General features: G+C 39.2%; 1 protein-coding gene across 1 annotated transcript in view; it reads right to left on the bottom strand.

The window, feature by feature from the left end:
- Positions 1 to 217: 217 nt before the first annotated feature.
- C5 (complement component 5) overlaps positions 218 to 25,721 on the bottom strand; it is an 80,418-nt gene continuing 54,914 nt past the window's right edge. Inside the window, exons 28-41 of the mRNA XM_005879203.2 lie at positions 24,045 to 24,216; positions 20,714 to 20,916; positions 18,999 to 19,151; positions 15,829 to 15,891; positions 13,904 to 13,985; positions 12,866 to 12,917; positions 9,570 to 9,672; positions 8,449 to 8,523; positions 8,227 to 8,332; positions 6,808 to 6,891; positions 5,436 to 5,525; positions 2,963 to 3,046; positions 1,315 to 1,453; positions 218 to 750 (exon numbers count right to left, since the gene is read on the bottom strand). Of these exons, the coding sequence (XP_005879265.1) occupies positions 612 to 750; positions 1,315 to 1,453; positions 2,963 to 3,046; positions 5,436 to 5,525; positions 6,808 to 6,891; positions 8,227 to 8,332; positions 8,449 to 8,523; positions 9,570 to 9,672; positions 12,866 to 12,917; positions 13,904 to 13,985; positions 15,829 to 15,891; positions 18,999 to 19,151; positions 20,714 to 20,916; positions 24,045 to 24,216 (1,545 nt within the window). The 3' untranslated portion in view covers positions 218 to 611. The remainder of the gene's footprint in view (positions 751 to 1,314; positions 1,454 to 2,962; positions 3,047 to 5,435; positions 5,526 to 6,807; positions 6,892 to 8,226; positions 8,333 to 8,448; positions 8,524 to 9,569; positions 9,673 to 12,865; positions 12,918 to 13,903; positions 13,986 to 15,828; positions 15,892 to 18,998; positions 19,152 to 20,713; positions 20,917 to 24,044; positions 24,217 to 25,721) is intronic.

Raw genomic sequence — 25,721 nt, 5'->3', positions numbered from 1 at the left:
TGCTGGGAGGGAAGGGAAGAAACTAGAGGTCCTGAAAGGGGGAAAGGAGAGGGCAACAGAAGGGGAAGGGCAAAGACAAACTCTCCTACCTCCTCAGTTTGCTGAGGGCTTCAAGGTTAGGCCTTCTTGATTCTCTACTGCTACCTTCTCCACCTCTCAATTTGCCTGTCTTTGTGTGGGTGAGGCATAAAATAACATGCTTTTCCGCTTTTTTGCACATTTTGAAAGCAAAGTTAGGCTTTAATGATCAGTTTTCTCTTCCTTGGTATTTTCTTTTAAGCAAGGGCGTGTTTTTCTAAGATACCACATTTCAATGGGCTATTCTTTTGTCCCCAGTAAACATTCCTGAGTGGTAGGTTTTAGGAGACGTTCCAATTTATTGCTTCTGGTGTCCAATAACCTTGGAATGAGTACCTGTCTCCATGCCCCCAAGGCCATGTTATTTCAGAATGTTACAGCTCTTAAAACCGTTCTCTAATAAAACCAAGTGCCACTAATTCTAAGTAAAGTGAGCTTTCCAAATAAGACCAGCTGTGAACTTTTAAAAAAAGAAAAGGAAGAAACTTCAACAACAGGAATTCATAGTGAAAACTGTACACCGATGACTTTTTTCAGGGATTTTCGCAGCCATTTAAAAAGATGTCTTCAGCAAACATATCTAAATTGGCTAAAAATGTTTGGCATGATGGACACCTTGTGTCTGTAGGCCAATATTCAATCCAGGTGGAGGAATCTAAAGGGTAGATGTACCTGCCAAGAAAAAATAAAAACGAAGCGTTTGTGATGATGGCCACAGATAGAGGAGAGCCAAATTTGATTGAGTTCAGGCTGTTCAGGTCCCGGGGGGTCAGGCTGTCGGCCAAACTCTTCTGGACTCGCCTCTCAGTGGGAAGATCCACAGGCCCCTGCTGGTCATGAAGCTGCTCGGAGCTCTCACAGTTAAAGGCAGAAACGACATCTGTTTCAATGTCTATTTTTTTTAAATGATAATAAAAAGTGTATGTAAGCACTTCTCTCTTTACAAACAGAATAGCCTGAGAACTTATTGAGGGAGCAGATGTGGTATAGGGGGTTTGGATAAGCACCCTCAGATTCATCTTCAGACCCAGGCACACGGTTTATCTGTCAGCGAGTCCTCAGTTACCCTAATGGTTTTAAATATTTCTTTGTTTCAAACTCACATTATTTCACTTTTGCTCCTAATGGGTTGTTTGATTAACAGCAGGGCACATAAGAAACGTATAGTGTATTTAAGGATAAATTATACTCAATTTTGGAGGGAAGATCAGAGACTCCAAAATATTGGTGACTTACTTGATACTGAAATTGTGTTTTATCTGGAGAGCTTCTTTACCCATAATTAAATACTGCCTTCCTTTTTGCAGGTTAGCATTAACACAGGTTGCCTTTTTAATGAAGGTGATTTCAGAGTCTTTCTCAGCAGCAGCTTCACCTGAGAGGCATACAAAGAAAGTTATCACATTCCTGTTATGGTGTCACAATTGTATCTCTCTTAAGCATTCCAGTCCCTCAAGGCTATTTATTAGTGCGTGTAAATTTATATAGGGAGACTAATGGCTACTGGGGAGCAACAATGTCCATACAGTTAAGGCTTCAGACTCCGGTGCCTAGGTTATACCCCACTCTGCCACTTCCTGACTGTGTGGCCTGGGACAAATGATTTTTGCTCTTTGTGTAAGGGCTCAGTCCCCTCATCTGATAAACGGGCATGACAATAAAACCTACCTTGTAGAACTGTTGTGAGATTAAATGGGTTGATATATGAAAAATGCTTAGAAATACATATACAGTAAGCACTAGATATTTGCTTATCATTACTCTTGCAGAACCAGGAATTAAAAGAACCTCTCTCTAGTTGAACAATATTAATCTCCATAGTTGTATAGCAAAATTAAAAAGTAGTTGGTAGCTGGCAATGGGAAACTTTGTTAAAAAGTGTGAGACATGTAAAAGACTTGGAACACCTAAAATATCTATCTTCCCCTTACTCCCATTATACTTGAACTTCTACCATGATATTTCGCTCCACATGTCTGTCTCCTCAGCTTGGCTGGGGATTTCTTGAGGCAGAGACTGGGTCTAATTCACTGTTATATATTCAGGACTGATTTCCAGTTAGCTGTCAAACTCTGGCAGAATCATCCTAATCAGTAAATCCTGAAAGACTTCTGAATATATTGATAAATAGTATACAATAGTAACTGTGTAAACAATCAACTTTAATTAGTAATACAAATTCTAATATACACACATTAGTTCAAGCTAATTTTCTTGGGCTTTTCCAATGACTTCCTGTTGTAGCAACATGTAAACAACATTCTCAGTACTAATTGCCAGTTCAGTCCCTGTCATGGTTAGCAGAGTGGCTGTGTGGTGCCTTACCATTATTTTAAAAAGCCTTTTGTTATGGAAAATTTCAAGCTTATTCAGGTGAAGAGAGAATAATTAATTAACCTCAGCGTCAACAATCACTAATCTGTTTATCATTTATATCCACACCTACTCTAAGCATCCTGTGTTTTAGGAGAAACACCAATTTATTATCCTTGAACCACATAGTTGCCCTTGATTCTAAATAGTTTGTTTTTATTTTGGTTTATTATTAGTGTGCAGCAATTCTTGTGTAAGTTATTAAGTGTGTGGTGTTTTGATATTTTTATAAATTAAAAATTTACACATATTAAAAATGAATCCAGAGTGAAGAGATAACAAAGTATGCAAAATTTTCTTACACCAAGACAGTTTTCAAAAATAATTATTTATTTTAGTTGCCCATTTCTTTTCTTTAAAAAAATGTGTCTCCCTAAATAGAATATAAGCTTCATAAAGACAGTAACTCTGGCTTTGTTATACAAGTTGTAGTCTCTGTGTCTTATAAAATGTCTGGCGCATAGTAAGTACTAAATCTTTGTTGAATGGAAAAATGAATGAGTATTCTCACCAGCTTTGTAGACATCCAGGAGGGTTGCAGTATACTTGACAAAAACATTTTCTTCAGTGAGGGATGTGATACTAACTTTATAAGCTGGTAAAAAAAAAAAAAGAAAACAACAACAGTTCATGCTAAATACCACGAATGCCATGTCCAATAGAGACCAGAGTTTGTCAAACAAATGAGAAATAAAGCATGGCCAGCTCTCTACCCTGAGGTAGATCTTATTTTTTCCAAAAAGCCTTCTCAAAGGCTTGGAAGTCTGATTCTACTGATTATTACTCTAATGATTCATTCTAAGTAGAATCATTAGCCCTGGGCACTGTTATAGAACAGGCTGACTAGGATAAGAACAATAGTAAATTAAAGAAGCACACAAAACAAACAAAATGAGACTTTGTTAGATATAAAGTTCAGATTCGGATCCTGTAAGATTAGTGGAGTCATGCTCATGGACCCTGTGAAGAGCCCCTTCCTTTTCTGCACAAGCACGGAGGGGACCCTTTAGTTATCATTCAGGCCAGCCTTGGGAGCCTCCTTGCTCTCTTGCTTCCACTGGCTTTGATTTTTGGTTTTTGATAGGATTCTGTTTTCTGATTCATCTTTGCTTGGATTGGCAACTCTCTGACATAAGCCACTCCCAATGCTGTTTCTCTTCAGGCATCAATGTTTAATCCATGGTGTGTTTGACCTCCATCCTGGAATGACCAGCTTGAAGGGGCCCATTCCTTCCATGTGGCCTGAGAAAGGATCCTTTAGTTTTGCTCTTGATGTGGTTGAAAGTTTTGTCCATTTTTGAGATCCTAGCTAGCTAGCTAGATACCAGAAACCTATTTTAACACAGAGAATAAATGCAACCTGGATTTAGTTTATTACTTTCAAGAAAAGACAAAATAGATGAATGAATGGACTCATTTTTTTGGGGGGGGAAAGGCTGTGTAAATTAGTCACTTAAAATAAAAACTGTGCTGAATTTCGGATTCATAAATCTTTATGGTAGATATGAGCAATGTATTTACTATTTTATTTTGTTTCTATCCTGTTATTCCGGTAAAAACCGATAATCTCCCAAAGAGCCAGCTAAGTTGTTTTTTTTAAGTAATAAACTAAATCAAGATTGAATTTATTCTCTGTGTTAAGTAGGTTTCTGACATTTAAAAGTTTAAATAGTTCTAAAATGGAAGGAAGAAATAATTTAATGAAATTTTTGTTTGCTAAAACAATATGGTATTTTTCTTCAGGTCTCAATCTATTTTAAAAACTAATTTTAAAAACTACAGTGGGCGTTGGTTGAGTTGGGCCACTTTTTAGCTTTAGAAAAAAGAAAGAAGATGAATTAGAAAGAAAGAAAGACTATAACCACACAAAATTCATTCTGATGGTTGTATTTTCATTGAGAGAATTCAGTGTAATATAATGGCAATCATATTGGAGACCAGGATACCTCCTAGTTCTACTACTTAACTTCCTGTATGGCTTTGAGAAAATTATTTCATTTCCCTGAGCCTCAGTTTTTTTCACTAGTAAAATAAAGATAATATTCTGTTACCTCAAAGTTGATATGAAAAGTTCCTCCAGAAAAGATATGAGATAGTGTACAATATCCAGAAATAAACATGAGAAAGTATGGATAAAAAATAAAGGAGCTAATTCCATGAGGAACTTGAGATAACACAAAACTGTACCTGGGAATTTATTTAATTTAGAGCTGAGCTCTGAAAAACCAAGAGATGCTTTTTTTGAAATGGAGAGTCTCAAACATGGATTTAAATTCTATATATATTAAAATTATTTAGTATTGATGTTTTACTATGTCTTTGAAGAGATTAAAAAAAAAGACACCCAAACCCTAAAACCACTTTTGTCTCCGCCTCTGCTCCATCAACTGGAAGAATAGAGAAAGTAGTGAAATCTTACATCTTTGTGATTTCTCAAAAATTCTCTTTGAGCCCTGGCTGGGTTGCTCAGCTGGTTGGAGGGTCGTCCCATGCACCAAAGTATTGCAGGTTCGATTCTCAGCCAGGGCATATACTAGTACATATCTGGGTTGTGTGTTGGATCCCCGGTAAGGGTGCATATGGGAATCAACCAATCTTTGTTTCTCTCGCACATCGATGTATCTCTCCCTCTCTCCCTTCCTCCCTCTCTTTCTAAAAATCATCAAAAACATTTACTTTGGTGAAGACTGGAAAAAATTGTCTTTGAATATGTTTAAGCGCCTTTAATTCAATGGGATATACGGGGGTAAAGTATCTTGGTTAGGTGTGCAACTCACTTCCATCATTGTTAATGAAAATCATGTTTCTTGCTGAATGATAAATAACTTTGCATGTTAATGCTAAAAACTGCTGGCATTTTTCTTCAAAGGAATACATGTACTGTTGTATCCATATAATCAGTACATAAAGTTATTGATCTTCCTGATTTTGTATTCATAAAATGTCATGTTCAATGGAACTATATATTAAACTTTTGAACTTACCGTATGCAATCTCTGGTTTACATGCTGTTTCTTTTCTAGTATCTGCAGAGATTGTCAAATCCAATTCTGGCTGCATTTGTCCACAGTCAGCTGGATTTTGTGAAAAATGGTAAAAGATTAATGCAAGGAAGCAGACACTCTCCATGGGAGTAAACACAGTGCCCATGAGCCCTGAGACAATCAAATATAATCGTATATATACCAGATTCCTAAGACCCGTCTATTTTCTCTTCCATAAAGTGAAACATTATATAAAGCAAAAACAAAATAAATAAAAACAAAATTTTGAACATGAGACTTATTCTTAAAATGAATAGTCACTTCACATTCAGCTTTTCAGAAATGTAGATGCTTCCACTGAAGAATGGAGGAAATTTTCCCATTTTAAGTATAATAAAAAATCCCTTGAAGGAACAAAATGATAACTTCACTGATTTACAGATATAAAATGATGCAACAAGTACCCAAGAAATATGTACATAGTAGAGGCCCGGTGCACTGATTCATGCATGGGTGGGGTCCCTCAGCCTGGCCTGCGCCCTCTTGCAATCCGGGACCCCTCGGGGGATGTTGGACTGCCGGGGAGGAGCCCCAGCTGGGGCAGGGCGTAGCTCCGCTGGTGCTCATTCTGGCTCCCTGATGTGCCTGCCACTGCCACTGCTGCTTGGTAGCGCTCCCATGGAGGCAAGAGAGGTTCCTGCCACCACAGCTGCGCTTGCCAGCCATGAGCCTGGCTTCTGGCTGAGTGGTGCTCCCACTGTGTGAGCGCACTGACCACGAAGGGGCAGCTCCTGCGTTGAGTGTCTGCCCCTGGTGGTCAGTGTGTGTCATAGCGACCGGTCGACTAGTCGTTCCAGTCTTGCAGTCATAATGGTCGCTTAGGCTTTTATATATATAGATTAAAGATTTGGAAAAACAAAATAAAACCAAACCAACCCCAACCCTCATGGAGTCAGTTGATTATTTGTGAGTTCTGGGTCTTTTTCTTGGCCAAGAAGGCTGTCTTGGATTTATAAAAGATTGAAGGGAGAATTCATTGACTGGGGAGGAACAAGGGAAAGAAAGGGGAGCCTCTATTCTGTTAGGTTGTGGACCTATTACATGAGAAAGACCAGGTGAAAAGTAAGAATTTCACATCCTGTTATCCCTCTAATAGTGAACAACTATCTGTACCGTAGAAAACATCAGGTTGTTCAGAAGTTGTTGAGAAGTAGCTTTATAGTGCTCAAGGCATCAGCTTTCAATTATCAGAGATTGCATTTTTATTTCTGATATACCACAGTTTGTCAGATAGCTTCTCCCAGAATAGCACCAGATTATGAGTGGCTGCTTTAAACACGCATGCATCCTAAACATGTTAAATGACATTTACCTTCTACACATTTGCACGTTGCTCCTTCACAGACTTTCTGAAGTTGGCTATTGGAGGTACTATAAAAAATGGTGCACTTTTTATCTGTGGCAATGAAAGCATGGTTAGGAGAGGGGGCTTGGTCAGTGTACAACACATTTACCACCCTGTGAATCTCGCCCGTGGTGTCTTGGAGATCATCAATTCCAAACCCTTCTTTTGTAGGTAAGGCTCATGGTGGTTAAATTTTGAATTGCTTATCCTAGCATGGCCCCTCAAAATGATCTTCCCTTTTGTGCTTGAAATTTTACTGTTCAATATTCATTTCTTAGAATGAAAATATTTGGTGCTTTCATGAATGAAAGGAAATATACTATGTTACATGAGAGTCTATTGAAAGAATTATAATTGTCTAGGCTGGAGAAGAAAACAAGTGTGTGTGTGTGTGTGTGTGTGTGTGTGTGTGTGTGTGTTTTATTTCTGAAGGGGAGGTGGGGTTAAGTATGTTCTATGTGATTTCAGTAGTTAAAACTAGAATGAATGGGTGTCAGAGTTTGGTTCACTCTAAAATTTTTCTAAGACGTACAACTGTCCAAAGTGGAGTCATCTGTCCTGTGAATCAGAGAGCTCTCCAATCACTTAATATTCTCAGAAGTGGCCAAATGTGGGCCATTCATTCAACATTTATCAATACACATTATGTACCTGACACTATGTTAGATACTAGGGACACAACAGATGAAAACATTCCATCTGGGGCTGGTGAGAAAGATATGCAAACAAATAACTACAATGCAATGTGAATGTGGCAACTACTCTAATAGAGTTCTCTGCAAAATATGATGAGAATATAGTTGGAGTAGAAGTTGATTCTGAGAGAATTTAAAAAGTTGTAGACTAAATGGACTTCTCTAAAAAGGAGAGGTTCAATGAAAATGAGGCAAATAATTTAAAAGCTGGGAATAATCTGCCCTGGCTGAAGTTCTCAGTGGTTAGAGAGTGTTGCCCCACGCACCAAAGGGTTCCAGGTTCAATTCCTGGTCAAGGGCGTGGGTTGCTGGTTTTATCCTCCCTCCCTCCCTTCCCCCCTCCCTTTCTCCCTCTCTCCCTCCCACCCTCCTATCTTCCTTCCCTTCCATTCTCTCTGAAAATCAATGGGAAAACTATCCTCGTATAAGGATTAACAAACAAAAAGAAAAAATGAAAGAACTGGGAGCAAACTAATCCAGTTATTTTTTAAAACGAAGAAATGAAGGGCAGAGAGGGGAAATGATTTGCTCAAAGTCATGCTGTAGTTTGTATGTGTAAGTTGGGACTTTTGTGAAGAGTAAGTCCTCAAGAGGCAATATATAACATTTACAGGCCTCTAGTGGATTTCTAATGGTTCTGTAATGAATACAAAGTAGTCCTCTGGAGAAATTTCAGAGTAGAGTTGGTTACCTGGTCTGTGGTATTCATACACTGTGAAAGTAGCAGGATTCAGAAACCCAACTTGAAAAAGTTCAACTATCCGAAATCGAACGCAAACAAACTCATTGGAAGGAATCTGTTTGGCAAATTCAAGGTTTAATGAAATTATGAGAGAGAAGAAACTGATAATATTTTAGCTTGTACATTTTGAATAGTAATAGTAAATAAAGAATGATGGGAGGTGGAACTTACCGAATTCAGTTGCAGAATAACATGCCCATCTTTGATTTGGTAGTCAGTTAATACTTGATCCACCCCTTCTACAAGCTAAGGGAGAAAAGAGAAAAGCTTGAATTTAATTTTATGATCTTTTTGTTTAAATGCATTCACCTGGTAATGAGATGTTAGATAATGATGACATAAACCACTATTAAAAAAAGTGGGGCTCCTCCTCTTGAAAAAGTTGGAACATGCTATCACATGCACTCACAGTTTTTGTGCCATGGAAATATATGTCCTCACTTTGTTAGTATAGATAGTTAGTTAGTTAGAAAAGGGAGCAAATGAAATCAGACATTAAGCCTGATTCACTCTGAAGCAGGAAGGTAGCCCGGATTACTGAGGGAGGGATAAATAAGGCAGGTCACTAGGCGTATATGCAGTAGAAGCCAAGATGGCAAAGGGAAAGGAAAGTTCATGCACAGCAGAAACCAGATGACTGCAGAACTTTGGAGCACTTGCAGTAGGAGCCAAATGAACTATAAAGGGGTGGAGTCTAGCCTGGGAAAATCTGGGAAAATAATCAGATTGGATAAGGGCATGGAACGCCAGAAGATCCAGGAAAGGAATTGGTTAGGAGGAGGGACCAACCCAAGCCTGGGAAAACCCAGGAAGTAGATTGGAGAGATGAAAGCAGGCCTGCTCCTTCTGAAAACCAAGAAAATATATGGAAGATTATCAAGGCTCTCGGAGCAGTTGTTGTTAAAGCCTGCCCACCCTCTACATCAAGCATGTCTAACTAGCAGCCTGCAAGTAGCATGCCTTGTTTATTTGGCCCGTGTTAGCCTTTGAGTTTGACATGCTTGCTCTACATCCATAAGGGCTTGTTGTATCCCTTCATTCCAATAAATCTTGCCACTATTAAATTTCTCCCACACGTGTGCCTTTGAAATTCTTTTCTCACTGCACTGCAAGAACCCATTTACACCAGCAATAACTTCACTGAAAAATCAAAATTTAGGTAGCTTGTTGGTTTGGAAAGAATATTCTGGGTGATTCTTTGAAAGTGACATATTTGAGTTAGAGGAAATATCTTTGTAAAATAATGCAGTAAAGAAAACCAAGAATTCATAACAATATACAAAAAGATTTACAGCTCTTAAGTCTTCTGTGTTTGCATTGACTCCAGTAGGCAAAGAGATATCCATCACTGCATGGGAGGACCCGGATGATGATTCTTCTTTACTGTGTTTGTAGCTAAAATAATTAGAGATTATAAAATGGAGTAAATAAATAGATAAGATTCTTTAAGAAAAGGCTATGTTCCTTGATAGGCTTTCATTTTCAAAGTTGGATCTCCACCACAACATATGCATGTCAATCTCTGAATTTTTAGTTTCAAGAGGCCTTTTAATCATCTATAGCAGTGGTTCTCAACCTTCCTAATGCCGTGACCCTTTAATACAGTTCCTCATGTTGTGGTGACCCCCAATTTCATTGTTACAAATTGAACATAATTAAAGCATAGTGATTAATCACAAAAACAATATGTAATTATATATGTGTTTTCCTATGGTCTTAGGCAACCCCTGTGAAAGGGTCATTCGACCCCCAAAGGGGTCGCGACCCACAGGTTGAGAACCGCTGCTCTATAGTACCTTTACTCACTTCACTAATAATCTCAATAGAGCTGGTAGAATTCATAAAAACCATTCAGTCCAAGCTCTTAACTACTTGAGGAAACTGAGGGTGAGAGTAAGGCACCTGATTGAAGATCAGTTACATTACTGGTTCACCTCAGAGCTGCATTTTAGTTCTCATTTTAGTTCTTTATCTAACAGAGCATATTCAAAGAAGAAAATTAGTTGTATATTGTAAAAAGACTCAATAAGCATGGTCAGGGAAATACTGGAAGGAAATATACTAAAATATTAGCAGCTATTTTTTCTGCATTGTGAGATTACAAGTGTGATTATTTCTTTTCCATGCTTTTCTCTATTTTCTAAACTTTCCACAAAAGGCAATTTATTTTTTAAAAAATGTATGGTTTTTTTCCCCCATCACTGTTTATCCCTTCTATGCCCTTTTCCACTTCGACCAACCTCCCTCCCACTTCTGCAATCACCACACTGTTGTCCATGTCCATGAGTTCTCTTTTTTATTTTCTTTTTTTTTTTTCTCAATCTCCCCACCAGAGCTGTCTGCCCACTCTCTATGAGTCTGTCTCTATTTGGCGTGGTAGTTCAGTTTGTTCATGAAATTCCACATATGAGTGAAATCATATGGTACTTGTCTTTCTCTGACTGGCTTATTTCACTTAGCATAATGTTCTCCAGGTCCATCCATGCTGTTGCAAAGGGTAAAAGTGTTGGTAAGGATGTGGAGAAAATGGAACCCTTGTGTGCTGTTGTTGGGAATGCAGATTGGTGCAGCCACTGTAGAAAGCATTATGGAGTTATCTCAAAAAACTAAAAATGGAACTGACTTATGTCCCAGCGATTCCACTTTTGGGAATTTATCCAAAGAAACATGAAACACTAATTCAAAAGAATATGTGTACTTCTATGTTTTTTGCAGTGGTATTTACAGTAGCCAAGATGTGGAAGCAGCCCAAGTGTTCATCAATAGATGAGTGGATAAAAAGCTGTGGTACATTTACACAATGGAATACTATTCTGCCATAAAAAATGTTTTAAGGACTATCCTTTGTCTAGGAATTGTGCTTGTGGAACATCTAAGGAGTAAAGCAAAGGGAATAAAATGGAAGATTTGCTGTTTTGTGGGGTTTTTTTTCTGATAAGAGAGAAAAGAACACTGAAATGGGGATTCAGGAAACTTGGGTTTTAACCCAGTTCTGCTGAGAGTTTTCCACAACCATCTTCCCATTTTAGAGCTCATTTTCTTATTTCTAAAATTAACTATGAAGAAGTATAGACTTGTGTTTTAAATTTATCTTTAAAATTCCAAAGTTTTAAGTAGAGTTAGAAGATTAAAAATGGAGCAAGCTGGTGGGTCTGAGACTGGGGACAGGGGCATAATGTGGTTCTGCAAAGATTGATTCCAGGTTCTAGCTTCACCTCAAGGTGCTTCAGAGGTAGCTGGACATTCAAGAGTAGAGCTTGGGCCCTGACCAGGTGGCTCAATTGGTTGGAGCATTGTCCCATACACCAAAAAGGTTGTGGGGTTGTTTCCTGGACAGGGCACCAACCTAGGTTGTGGGTTCCATCCCTGGTCAGGGCACACAGAGGAGGCAATAATCAATGTCTCTGTCTGTCTGTCTGTCTGTCTGTCTCTCTCTCTCTCATCAATAAACATATCCTCAGGTGAGGGGTGGGGGGAAGAGTAGAGGTTGGAAGAACAGTCAGGATTAAAGGAAGAAACTGGGAAACCAGCTTTATAAGAGGAAAAATGAATTGATCTCACCTAAAGGAATAAGTATTAGTGAAATGGGAGGTATTTGAGTTAGTGAGTTGGCAGATGATCTCTGGTCCCCAATCACACTTCATAGAGCATATATGAAGCAGACCCTATTTAAAGTTCTAGATGTATTATTTGCCATAATAATTTAAAATATTGTAAGATTTCTGGTTTATAAAAATTTAACTCCATTCCTCACCAAGTTAACAATTTAAACAGAATATAAAGCAACTTGGGATGTAATATGACATCTGGACGTGTCCCTAATTGGATGGGTGAGTGTCACCAGAAGCAGAGAACTCTTGCTCACAGATGCAAATACTTTGTCAACAGGATGGAAAGGGGCCTCCTGAAAGGAAAGTTTCTATGAAAAGTTGCTGGAGCCTTGATGACTGATTACCATGGTGACGGTTTCAACCACAGAACAGAAACCTTTCTTTCAAGAAGCCCTTTGCCTGCTGCCAAAGACAGCACACTTTCCCAAAGGCATTTTGTTCCAAGAGAAGGAGAGAAATAAAATCCCTTTTTTCTTTTCTTATGAATGCAACAGAGATGTTGTAAAAAGCTAAGTACACGAAAGAGGCCCTCTGAACACAGAAACTGTGTGCTGGCATTTTTTTTTTAAATCAGGAGAGAGAATATTAGGAGGCAAAGAATTCTTCACATGATTCAGTACTACACAGTTACTTATCCAATGTAACTTCAGCATCACAGAGCCAAAAGCATATTCCATCTGGCTTTTTTGAACATTCTGTCCCCAGTTTACAAAAAAAAAAATTAGAGTGTTTGAAAGACAAAAAAAACCTAGAGTGTTTGAATTAGAAAATGGCCAAAAACAGGAGGAAAAACTATATATGAGCAAAAAATGAAACTCGTCTGTATAGTAAATAGCTATTTAAAAATACCTGTTATGTTCTACATTTGAACAAGTGGACAACTTTGCACCTTAAAATTCAAAAAGATGTAGAGCAATAATATAATGGTAAATGTGAGATCTTGAAGTCTACAGTTCCTTCTGTGGAAATGCGCTCACCTGGCACATGCTACTAGGCGCTTGTATTCCGAGGTGTCTCTGAAGTTGGATGCTGGCACACACAACACACAAACAAGCAAACAAACAAAAAGGAGAATAGCTGTTTTTAACTGTTTTGAACTCATCTGAACAGAATCATTAATGAGCAGGTCTCTGAACACACTTAAAAGTTATTTGTGATTTGGAAGTTGGCACCTGTGGTGATTTTAATGAAAATTCATGGCTACTGACAATACCAAGAAGTCTTTAAATCATTAGAACAATATGTTGCTCTCAAATAACTTATAATTTAAGGAAGGAGTCATTTAAGGTAAATATGTATTGGTAACATGCTTGGGGGAGGTTGTAGGTAGAAAAAGCAGATGCCTGGATTCATGGGTAGTTGGAAGGTTTCGCGTAGGAAGAGGCCTCTGAGCCACACAGGAAAGCCATCAGGACAGAGGAGTAGCACACACCCTAACCCTGGGGTCACGCTTAGAGGAGGACTGGAGTGTGCATGTGGACTCGCTTTTGGACTGAAAAGGGAGAACCAACCCACCAGACGAGGGATATGAAGGCCACACATAGAAGAAAGGGTACATTAATAAAAGGCCGTAAGTACTGGAGAGGCCAAATTGAAGATGGAGGCAGAGAAATGTGTATTTGTCAGAACCCTTGGAATACAGAAAGGGTAAGGGGTGGAAATCCAACAGGATGATAGGGAAATTCAGGGTCCTAGAAAGGAACATTGACACTAAAGTAACAGAAATTCAAATATCTGAAATTAGCATCCTTAAAGAGTAAATTAGTCAAAACAATTTCTTGATCAATAATGCATACTTTTAGCTTAGTTATTGTTACTTAATATCAGTTTCTAACTATTATTAAGGAGTTATTTCTATTATAATAAATGGCAGTAATGTTTACTCTGATGTCAATCTGCTAAAGAATTTGATGAGGAAATTTTTATTTTGGGGCCAGTACATTTTCCCATTCAGTGAAGCTCTAAGACACTCTTTATGCTTAGGCAAAATTATAGTGTAAATCATGCTGTTTTACCGTCCATGTCCTGGGTGTCAATTTTCAAATGAAAGCTGCAAAATTCTTCAGAGGTACCAATTTTGTGAACCACAGTTGCTACCTGCATTGGGACAAGTAAACAAGATTATATTTAAAGTGGGAAAGTGTAAAAGGTATTCTGGTAGGACTGCTGTTGTAAATGGGATGCTTGAAGTATCATTTTCAAAATCCAGTGCAAATGCTGTACGATCAAGACCCATTTTCCCAGCAGCTGGACTTCTGGCAAACTCCACAACCTGAAACATAGCTGAGAAACCCAAATTAAGCAAAAACTGCCAGGCAGAATCTTGGTCCAAATTCTATGCAGTTAAATCTGAGCAACTCACTCTTCCTAAGATGTTCATCTTTGAGCTTGTACACTCCAATTTTACACATAACACTACAAGAAAGTGTGATTTTCTCCTTGTCCACATACCACCAGAAATTATGGGTGTGTATGGATGGGCAGGGTTGCTGCCAGAAGTAGGTTTATTGAAGCAACTAGAAGTGATAGAAAGTGGACAATCCATGCCCTGCGCATGCAATCTGATAAACAGTCTTTGAAAGAATCAATGTATCCTATATAATAAAAGGATAATATGCAAATTGACCAAACGGCGGAATGACTGGAACGCCTGTGGCCCCTCCCCCTGGCCGGCCCTGCCCCTGAGCGGGTGCCCCCATTCTGATCAGGGGCGGGGCTGGCCGGCAAACCACCCACGGCCCCTCACCCCTCTGGCCCCACCCCCGAGTGGGTGCCCATACCCCGATTGTGGACGGGGCCGGCTGGCAAACTGCCCGTGGCCTCTTGCCCCAGCCAGCCCCGCCCATGGCCCCTCGCCCCAGCCAGTCCATCCCTCATGACCGTCATCGGGGGTGGGCTGGCTGGACCCCACCAGTGCACGAATTCGTGCACTGGGCCTCTAGTATCTGTGTGTGTGTGTGTGTGTGTGTGTGTGTGTGTGTGTATATATATATATATATATATATGCAAAAGCAAAGTGACCAGAAAGAACACAACGACCAGAACGACTGGTTGCTACGATGTGCACTGCGGCCAGCCAACCTCCTGCGGCCCCTCCCCCACATTGGCCCACTCTGATTGGGTCCCGATTGGGGGCAGGGCTGGTGGAAAACCTCCCACAGCCCCTTCTCCAGGCCAGCCCAGCCCTGATCGGCCCTGATTGGGGAGGGTCAGCCAGACCCCACCTGAGCACAAATTTGTCCACTGGGCCTCTAGTTAAAGATAAAAGTATAATTAAAATAATCAATAGAATGTTAATTTATGCTCAGACACATATTTCATTTTATTGTAGTGATTTAGTGGCAAGTTTTCCTAAGCTGTTTACGAATGTCTATGTAGTCTATAGCTAAAATAAAAGAAACTTAAGCCCTTACGTATATATATATCAATCCCCAATGATGCTGTATAAATAAGATGTGACTATGTTACTAATCATAGAAAACATGAATACATGTGTATGCATATACATATGTAAGCATAAGATTATATATGTACAATATACATATACATATGTAAACACAAAATTATACCTTCATAATATATAGGGTGGGGCAAAAGTAGGTTTACAGTTGTGAGTATGTGAAACTGTTTATTCTTGTATTATTACTTATTAATATATTATTTTCCATACAAGGAACTGTAAACCTACTTTTGCCCAACTTTGTACGTATAATTATATACAGACTATATACTTACAAGGTTTGAAAATAGCCATTTTCAAAAAGAAATTGTGAGGACAGCTACTAAGATATCTAAAAAGAATTAGATAAATGAATCCCACTTAAGTCATAGTTATCAGAGCACAGATTTTTTTTTAACTTTGTGGCAAAAAAAGTTATTTTATGTTACTTAATGCATGCACATAACTCCCAAATAAGTCAGTTCTGAATGAAATACTTACATGCACTGTAGCCAAGCCACTGCTATATCCACTACGGACAATGAGGTCATCATTGAGAGGCACCTAGAAAGGTGGATGGAGAAAGCATGCTTTCTTTTATTATTTAAGAGGGAGAGAGGAGAGCAATGAAAATAATGAGCTGACACCTGCCAGCTTCCTCTCTCAAAGCTCTTGTGAGATTAAATGGATAAGGCATTGAAGATCCCATGCACATAGTAAAAAATCCTGGAATTTCCTTTCGCTTCCACATGTAAATAAGGTTTCTGAAATAGCCTAAGTAAGCCATCAACACCAACATGTCAGAAGTCACTTTGGTTACATTGTCATTTTTTTATGGTCTGGTAAAACTGGATCTTCACCTCCTTTGCCAACTAAATAAATTCCTTTCAGTGCCTAGCATCCTATGTGCCAAAGGAGATCCTTTTCATTAGCAAGAACAGGGAACCTCAACATAACTCTAAAGAAGATGTAATCTATCTTTGTCCCTCCCACCTCCTGCTTTGCACACCTCTTTCACCTCCTAATGGTTTGTTTTCTCTACTTTCTCTGGTCTCTTTTAATAGAAACCTTAGCACCTCACCCATACTCACTAGTAGCCCACCCAAGCCTGCCAAATCCTTAGGTGCTACTGCTCTTTTTCCCACTCTGCTAGGAGGAGACTTGAAGATATGAACTGAGTTAGTTCTCCTTCCAGAGAAAATCTATCATACGAATGTTCTCCAATCTGTGCAAAGCATGGGAGAGATCATTTTGAGCAAGAGGCCTGAAGAGTTGGTTCTTTGCTCACTCCAAGGCTGCATCCAGCCTGCCTTTCCCTTTACCTATCACTCTAGAGCAGTGGAAGGCAAACTCATTAGTCAACAGAGCCAAATATCAACAGTACAACGATTGAAATTTCTTTTGAGAGCCAAATTTTTAAAACTTAAACTATATAGGTAGGTACATTGTTTTTAACTTAATTAGGGTACTCCTAAGGCTTAGGAAGAGCCACACTCAAGGGGCCAAAGAGCCGCATGTGGCTCATGAGCCGCAGTTTGCCGACCACAACCCTAGAGCAATAGGGGTTCTGTGTGAATGAAAGGTTGTCAGGCCTTCCTCAAAATTTTAGTAAATGTAGGTAAATAGGCCAGCTTTCTTGTTCTCCCTGATGGGATATGGCAGCATTTACTGGAAAGCCAGTAAATCATGATACTGCAAGAGAGAAGGGTTCTATGGACAAATAAGTGACTAATAAGTTTGGCAAATGTACACTCCACTGTGCCCATAGCCCATTTTTCCCCAGAATCACCACACTTAGTCACATACAGATTAAAGACAAGGGAATCCTGTACTAAAGAACTTATTTAACTTCATTTAAACTACAGTACCCCACCAAACATTTTTTTCATATAACACATTTGAGGAAATGCTGGAGTAGAGAATTCCAAACTAGATAAAAACAGTCCAGGTTTCACACAAAGGCAACATCATGAGCTGAGGTTTAAATTATTTTAAGATGACAAGAAGCCCTTATTTGCATTACTCCTATAAGAGAAGAATAATTCCAGCTACCTCAGATGGTGGTCTACCATGCTCTTCAGACCAAGAGCTCCTCATTAGAGCTCAGACCCTTGCTCAGAATGTGAATTTCTGGTGAACTCTAAATGTTCCCAGGGAAAGGTTACCAAACTGAGGGCCAAAACCACAAATGCCTGCAGCGGCCCAGGCACCAAGCAAGGATGGACATTATAAGTCAAATACATGCGTCACATGACTGGTGGGGACTGTAACAAATCGAAGAACGCATGCCACTGCTACAGCATCCTATTGCTAGATCTTTGTCTTTTGCATAAGAATTTGAAAACCAGGTTGAAATCTCTGAATTTTAAATATTGGAATATATCTATGTCTACATCTACATCTATATCCACATCCATCTTTATATATATACATATACATACACACAGGGTGGGGCAAAAGTAGGCTTACAGTTGGGAGTGCATGAAACAGAGTTTATTCTTAATGTTATTATTGTTTACCAAAGGCCCGGTACACGGACTCGGGGATCGAGTCAAAACTGGCTCTCTGACATCCTCTGAGGGGTCCCGGATTGCGAGAGGGCAGTTCTTGGGTGACGCACCTCGGGATCAGGCTCCCTCCTCTCTGGTTCTGAGTGCATCACCCGAGAACCACAGCTGCCAAGTGACCGCATCTCGACAGCTCCTGCATTGAGCATCTGCCCACTGGTGGTCAGTGCACATCATAGCTACAGGCCGGTTGGCCAGCTGCTTAGGCTTTTATATATATATAGATTAATTGTTGTATTATTTTCAATATGAACAACTGTAAACCTACTTTTACTTTACTCTGTATATTTGCTATGAGCTATTAGCTTGCAATTTTTACATTAAATTTTATTTCCCATACTATGGCTTTTCACAAACAAATTTGTGGAGAATGTGGACAGTAAGAACTATCTCTAGTTATCTGTACATTTAAATATATTTTAAAATAATCTAAAATGTGGAAATTAGAAAAATAGGTAATTAAAAAGCTGTATATTGGCAGTTACTATTATTAATAGTTTTTCCAATGTGTCCTTCTCTTTTGAAAATTGTCATAGGCTGTCAAGGTTTTCATTTTTAAAAATGAAGTAGTAGCAAAGGACATGGGCAAGTTGTTGGAGGACCTAAGGGTCAATTCCAATTTAGCCACAGTCTGCATATGTGACTAGGCCAGATGGAACCACTGGAGGACTCCCAAATTTGTCTTCTCTCTTATTCTCCTGCTGTACTTTTGTGCATGCTATTCTCTATGTCTGGAATGTTCTTCCATTTCTTTACCTGGCTAAATTCTTTCAGATTTAACCTGCCCATCTGGATGCCTTTGACAAACTCCTCTTCTCAGCCTGACTCAGGAGGTCCCTCTCTGTCTTTCCATGCATCTATCAAGGCTCATATTTTTCACTGTTGGTTTAAATGACTGTCCCCACTCCCTCCCCACATACACACAGGTTCTTTGAGCTTTACTTTTGAATCTTTAGTGCCAGGAAAAAGTAGGCACCCCTGCTTAGGACACAGAAGGCACTCATTGTTTAAGTAATGAATAGATACATTTGTAAAACAAGGGGGGAAACATGATTTCAAAGGTCCCATCCAATTATAAAATATTATAAAACATCTTTCATTTACCTCTACTGGTCTTCCAAGGAAATTCGTCTGTGTTATCTTATAATTATAGAAGTCACCTTTATGCTTGTAAGAAACACTGATATCCATATTCAGATGGAGTTTTTTAATCAGGAGTGAATATTCTGTCAGGCCCTCGATGGCATTAATTGTATCCTATCAACAAGCAGCAAGGCACAAAAACAGGTTTAGCTTATTTATATGCTCTCTGTTTACAAGTACCCTTTCTTATGGATGGGGCAGTGTTGTCGGGAGATGAAATTTCAACTGAGTGAAACTGGTTAAGGGCCCTCTTGTGGAGGTGGAAGGAAGGTCTCTCCTTCCCCAGAGACAGGAAGGATGTGTGGCTTCAGGTCCAGATTCTCCACAATCCTGAATGTATATGACCACAGGCAAGTTGCTCTTTGAAAATGATTCCAACTCCTTGCATGACTATTTTCTTTTCATCCTTAGGCTTCAGCTTGAAGCCATAAATAAGCTTCCCCTTCCCTTTCTTAAGGTTCTTCCTTCTGCCCTTTAGTGCATTCATCTCAATTTGTAATACTTTTATGCATAGTTTCTTGTCGGCCTTCCCCATTGTAATGTAAGAGTCAGAGGGCAAGTATTATATCTTTCCTGGAATCTATTACATTTAGTAGTACACACATGGCAGATATTCAACAAGTATCTGTTGAAAGGATAAATGGATGAACTTAATTTTTCTGGATTTCCTCTTTCTCATCTATAAAATCAGGAAATGTAACCACATCAGAGTTTTCAAATACATGGCTATCCTGTCTGCCCATGTCTTGGTAGCCAATGCTAACCAATGCATCACTATTTTCTGCTAAGCCTATAGATCAGTGGTTCTCAACCTTCCTAATGCTGCAACCCTTTAATACAGTTCCTCATGTTGTAGTGACCCCCAATCATAAAATTATTTTCATTGCTACTTCATAACTGTAATTTTGCTACTGTTATGAATCGTAATGTAATTATATATGTGTTTTCCGATGGTCTTAGGCGACCCCTGTGAAAGGGTCGTTTGACCCCCAAAGGGGTTGCGACCCACAGGTTGAGAAACACTGCTATAGATGTACCCAAGATGAAACACATTTGCTCCCCAGAATTAGATGATCACTAAAGTAATTCTGAAGAACCCATGTAGCTCTAAGTTTTATATACATATGCACACACTCTGTAATTTCCCAAAAAATCCAGGGAACAGAGAAAATATAAACATTTGAACTAACCTTGAATATAGATGTATACTATACAACTATACAATAGTTTTAATGTAAAACATACGTATTCAAATGAGTTTACCTTGGTAGATAAACATGTAACAATCAGTATTTCTCTCAATTTTTGTTTATTTTAGGGGAAGGGAACATCAGTACCTTTGTCTACATGGCAGCCACTGTTTATTACATAGGATATAACATAATTGCTGATACCCTTACTAGTCATTCATAATCATTAAGAATCATAAAGGAAGTGTTTGACTTACAGAGTCAGGAGAACTGAGTTTTTATTTTGACTCACCCACTAACTCCCTGAATGAACCTCTCAGGGTTGATTTGCTGTGTTAGAAGGGTGTCAATGAAGATAACCTCTAAGAGCCCTTTGATTCTAGTCATTTACTCCTATCTATAGCATGCCAGAATGAGTGTGAAATGTGTGGTGAGGAAGGTAGCTAATATGTTTCAGGGGGATGAGATAAGAAAAATAAACATTACCTGGGTTGAATAAAAGCCACCTCCATACCTCTGCTCTTCAGATAGCCACTTGATGATTGGGTTAGCATAATTCAAATCATTCAAGTTCAAAATGGTAAGTAAAGCATAGGAAGTGGTTTCCACCATATGTGCTGTACCAGTGTTAGGTACAGGGCTATCCGGCTGTTGATCATCGTTCCAAAAGCGATAACTGGATGAAATACCTAACCATCAACAAATCATATAGATTAATATAGATTTATATGATTAAAAATGTGAATTTGACATAGCAAATCTAACAGATTTTTAGCAGTTTCTTCCAATAGAGGCCTTCTGATTTCCAGAAGTTTCTTATTCTTTTATAAAAATTCCTCAAGGTGACCAATACAAAACAAGATCCTTTAATACAGTGCCATTTGTCTTTATTTGAAAAGGTCAACATGGAATGCCCACATCTTTTAGTAGCTGAGGATAGTTCTGAGACTCAATTTCCAATGGGGTAGGGGTTTTCCACCACACCAACAACCAACTCTTGGACACCTGCAGGGTGCTGGAGAATTGAACTTAACTTTGACCCTATCTACTCTGAGATAGATAACATCAAATTTCACAGGTTAAGAATAAGCCCTACAAGATGCTTTCTCCCCCAATCCTCCAATTCAGATGCTAATCCCAAACCTTTGTTGTTACCTATACATCAGACCAACTGGCTATAAATTGGAGGTTCCAAAGACCCTCCCCACAGGCATGATGACTTTGCTAAAGCAGTTTACAGAACTCAGAGAAACATTTTACTTACTCAATTAGGGCAAGGTAGGGGGAAAGGGTACAGAGCTTCCATACCTTCTCCAGGTGTACTACTCTGCCTGAATCTCTCCATGTTCACCAACCTGGAAACTCTTTGAACCTTGTCCTTTTGGGGTTTTTTGGAGGCTTCATTGCATAGGAATGTTTGATCAAATCATTGGCCATTGATGACTAACTTAACCTCCAGCCCCTCTTTCCTTCCCTGAAGTTGGTGGTGGTAGCAGGTACTAAAAGCGCCAACTCTCTAATTACATGGTTGGTTCTCCTGGCAACCAGCCTCCATTCCTAGGTTACCTAAGGACTTTCCAAAAGTCACTTCTTTAACAAAAGACAACTTTATTGCTCTTAGCACTTAGGAAATTTCTTGACAGAAAATAATTACATTCTGGAAATTATGAGATCACACTCAAAGCCTGAGTTCATTCAGTCTTTTATTATCTACTTCCAATTTAAAGCACTAAATGTAATTTTATATATGCACTTTTCATAAATTAGGTTCTAATTATATTTTTTCATTATTGTTCTAGTAATTTAAACTTGTCACCTCAAATTCTTTTTTAAAACAAATTATTTAAAAAACTGTAAAGCATATTTAGAAATTATATTTTGAAGATTAGTGAAAATTTTGATGTGTCTGTTTAAAATTCAGGATTCCATTATTTGCATGACTTTATACAAGATGTTATCCTTTCCACTCAGAGACTCAGGTTTGCTATATTTAGAATGAAAGATTTGGTGTTTAAGATACTTCTAGCTCAAATATTATTTGAATTAAGTTCTCTTCTAGCTCTTAAATTCTATATTTTATGATCCATATCTTGTAATACTCAAGACATTTGTTTGGTGTTAGTGTAAGTATTGCATAAGTGGTTTTGAGATATATGTTAAAATTCAGTTATTTTTAAATGATGACAGAAGTCACATTTTATAGATGGTGACAAACCTCATGTAAGATATATTAAACTTTTAGAAAACATCAGCCAAGAGAGGGCTCAGAAGTGCTCAACCATGCCCATGCTGATATAGGCACATTGGCCAATCATCACTGTTACTCTCTATTTCTTTACTCTTGACTTATAGGAAGCAGTATCTTTAGTCTTCAAAGTGAAATATATACCTTTATAGCCAAACTGGTACAATATAAGCTAAATAATGCACTCCTCTGCTCAAAATCCTCCAATGTCTTCCCTTCTCACTTAAAGTGGAAATTAAAGTTCCAGGGCTCTCACTGGCCCCCCTGGCACCTTGATGTGAAAGAGACACAGACACCCCTTGCTCAGGTGGAAGCAGGCCCAAACCACACGCATGGGTGGGGAAGTGGAGCAAGGGCTGGATTTCAGCCTCAATTCATTGGCTTGCTTGAGAATCTTGTACATTGCACAACTATATACCGGAGTCCTGCAGAGCTCCTGTAATGACCTCCAAGGCCCTACATAATTGCTTCACCCTTTTTTCCCCTAACCTAATTTTCTATCCCTCATCTTTCTCCTCTCCAGCCACACCGGCCTCCTTGCCATTCTCAGAGCACCAGGCACACTCCTACCTCGGGGTATTTGCACATACTGTTACTCCACCAAAAACACCCTTCTAGATGGCCACTGGCTGGCTTCCTCAACTTACCTCCTTCAGCTTTCAATTCAAATATCATCTTTTCAGTGAGGTTTAAGCCTCATCACCCCATCAAAAATTACAACCTTCCAGCCTGGCTGGTGTGGCTCAATGGTTGAGCATCGACCTATGAACCAGGAGATCATGGTTCGATTCCTGATCAGGACACATGCCTGAGTTTGAGGGCTGGTCCCCAGTAGGGGGCCTGCCGGAGGCAGCCAATCAATGATTCTCTCTCATCATTGATGTTTCTATCTCCTTCTCTCTCTCTGAAATCAATAAAAATATGTATTTTAAAAAATTAGAACCCACCACTTCATCCTGTCTTCCTTCTCTGCTTGATTTTTCTTCATATTACCAACCTATTCACTATATGCAATGTTTTATTTATTTATCACATTGTTTCTCCTTAATGAGAATGTAAGTTTCATGAGGGCCTGGATTTTTCTTGTTGTTGCTGCTGCTTTATCCCCACAGCCTAGAACAGTGCCTGATACATAGGAGGTACTCGATACATATTTATTAGATTTAGGAATGAATAAATATGTACCGAATGAATGGCACTTATTACATTGCATTTTTAAAAAATATTTCTTTATTGATTTCACAGAGGAAGAGAGAGGGAGAGAGAGAGAAACATCAATGATGAGAGAGAATCATTGATCGGCTGCCTCCTGCACACCCACCACTGGGGATGGAGCCCACAACCCAGGCATGTGCCATTGGCCGGAATCGAACCCGGGACCCCTCAGTCCGCAGGCTGATGCTCTATCCACTGAGCTAAGCCGGCCAGGGCTACATTGCATTTTGATGGTTTGTTCCTTTAGGGCAGTGATTGTGTCTTACTCAACTTTGCATGCCACACCTACTTCCCAGAATGACCAGATTCTATATACTTAGTAAACGCTTGCTGAAAAATGTATGGAGCCAGTCATACCTTTAACTAAAGCTTTCTTCTTCAGGGCTGAGACAATGGAACGAAACTGTGAGTGAGTTGTATCTCCCAGGGAAAGAGCATAAGCAGCAATGGCCAGTGTGAAGGTGCTCTGGGCCGAGAGGGCATTTTCAAGTAGAAATGAGTCAGCTTCATTTAGAGCTGTGTTGATTTTCTGGAAACAAGGGAAGAAGATACCTATGTTTCTTTGTGAAGCATCAACCTATCAACTAATGTGAACTACTCCCATGTGGCACCATCCTGGGATAGACAAAATAAGGGGTGGAAAGAGAAATAACCTAATGGAAATGGATGGTGTCTGGCAGAAGCAAACCCTTCCCAGAGAAGGAGCAGAGCATAATCTCAGAAGTGAAAATGAGGTTGTCCAAATTGGGTCAAGCTTTTTGTGCCTGAATTCTCATCTCCATCTAGAGCAGTGGTTCTCAACCTTCCTAATGTCGCGACCCTTTAATACAGTTCCTCATGTTGTGGTGACCCCCAATTTCATTGTTACAAATTTAACATAATTAAAGCATAGTGATTAATCACAAAAACAATATGTAATTATATATGTGTTTTCCGATGGTCTTAGGCGACCCCTGTAAAAGGGTCGTTCGACCCCCCAAAGGGGTCGCGACTCACAGGTTGAGAACCGCTGCTCTAGAGGTTTTCTACTTTAGTTTCTACTTCCAAGTCATACCTAGCCTCCAGGAAGAAAAAGCACTGAGCATAGACACAGCTTTCATCATCCCCCACCCCACCCCCAGCATAACTGGGACAGATTCACATTTTCAAAAGGAATTTTACTAAATAAAACCATAACTAGCAGAAAAAAGGTTAAGCTGCCAAAGTACTTTTTGGTCCTAAGGATTCCTGGAAAAAAGTTTCTATTACTTTGTCCTGCGACAACTAAAATAGTTATTTTGGACAAGTGGTTAGGAGAAAGTGCAGTGCAATGCTGCTAACATCTTGCCTGGCTCCTTCTCTCCCAGCTCCATCTGTGTCTCACTCATGTACTGCTAGGTGCCAACTGGTCCTCTAGGCCCCTGTGAACTGGTCCTCATCAATTATTTTGTCTTGTTAAACATAAATAACAATTATCTTGAAACAAATGGAAAACATTATTTTGCTTTATGGTTCAAGTCCTACAAATTCCCTTGGGTTTTTTCATTTTCATTCTGAATGCTGGTTTGAAGGACTTGCCTAATTTACTTCTGATTTGTAGGCAGGAATGCTTAACCGCAGCTCAGGGACCCATCTCTTCCCAGATCAGAGCTTCATATCTGTTACCAATTTGAATCTTTTATGTTGATTCACTTAAGTGAATCCTCTGCTTTCTCCCCCCAGCTTACAAGCAAATGAAACAGCAAACATATTATTGTGTATCCTCAGTAGATAAGAGTCATATACATATCATAAGATTTGGCAGAGATAAAAGAAGAAAGCTGGGATACTGAGCCATTCTCTCATCACAGTCAGAAGTTATCAGTTCTAATCCCAGCTCTATAATTCAGTAGCCTGTGAAACTGCACAACTGAATTCATCTGTCCTATAGGCCTCAGTTTTCTCAACTGTCCAGTGGGTTGGATTAGGTGGTCTCTAATCGATCATAATTCTGAAATCCTTTGATTCTGGAGTTATAGTTACCTTCAAGGTCTGCCAATCCCCTCCTGCCCTCTC

The sequence above is a fragment of the Myotis brandtii genome, unplaced genomic scaffold (assembly GCF_000412655.1).
Source record: "Myotis brandtii unplaced genomic scaffold, ASM41265v1 scaffold589, whole genome shotgun sequence".
NCBI lineage: Eukaryota > Metazoa > Chordata > Mammalia > Chiroptera > Vespertilionidae > Myotis > Myotis brandtii.
This window is presented reverse-complemented; position numbering and strand designations above follow the sequence as displayed.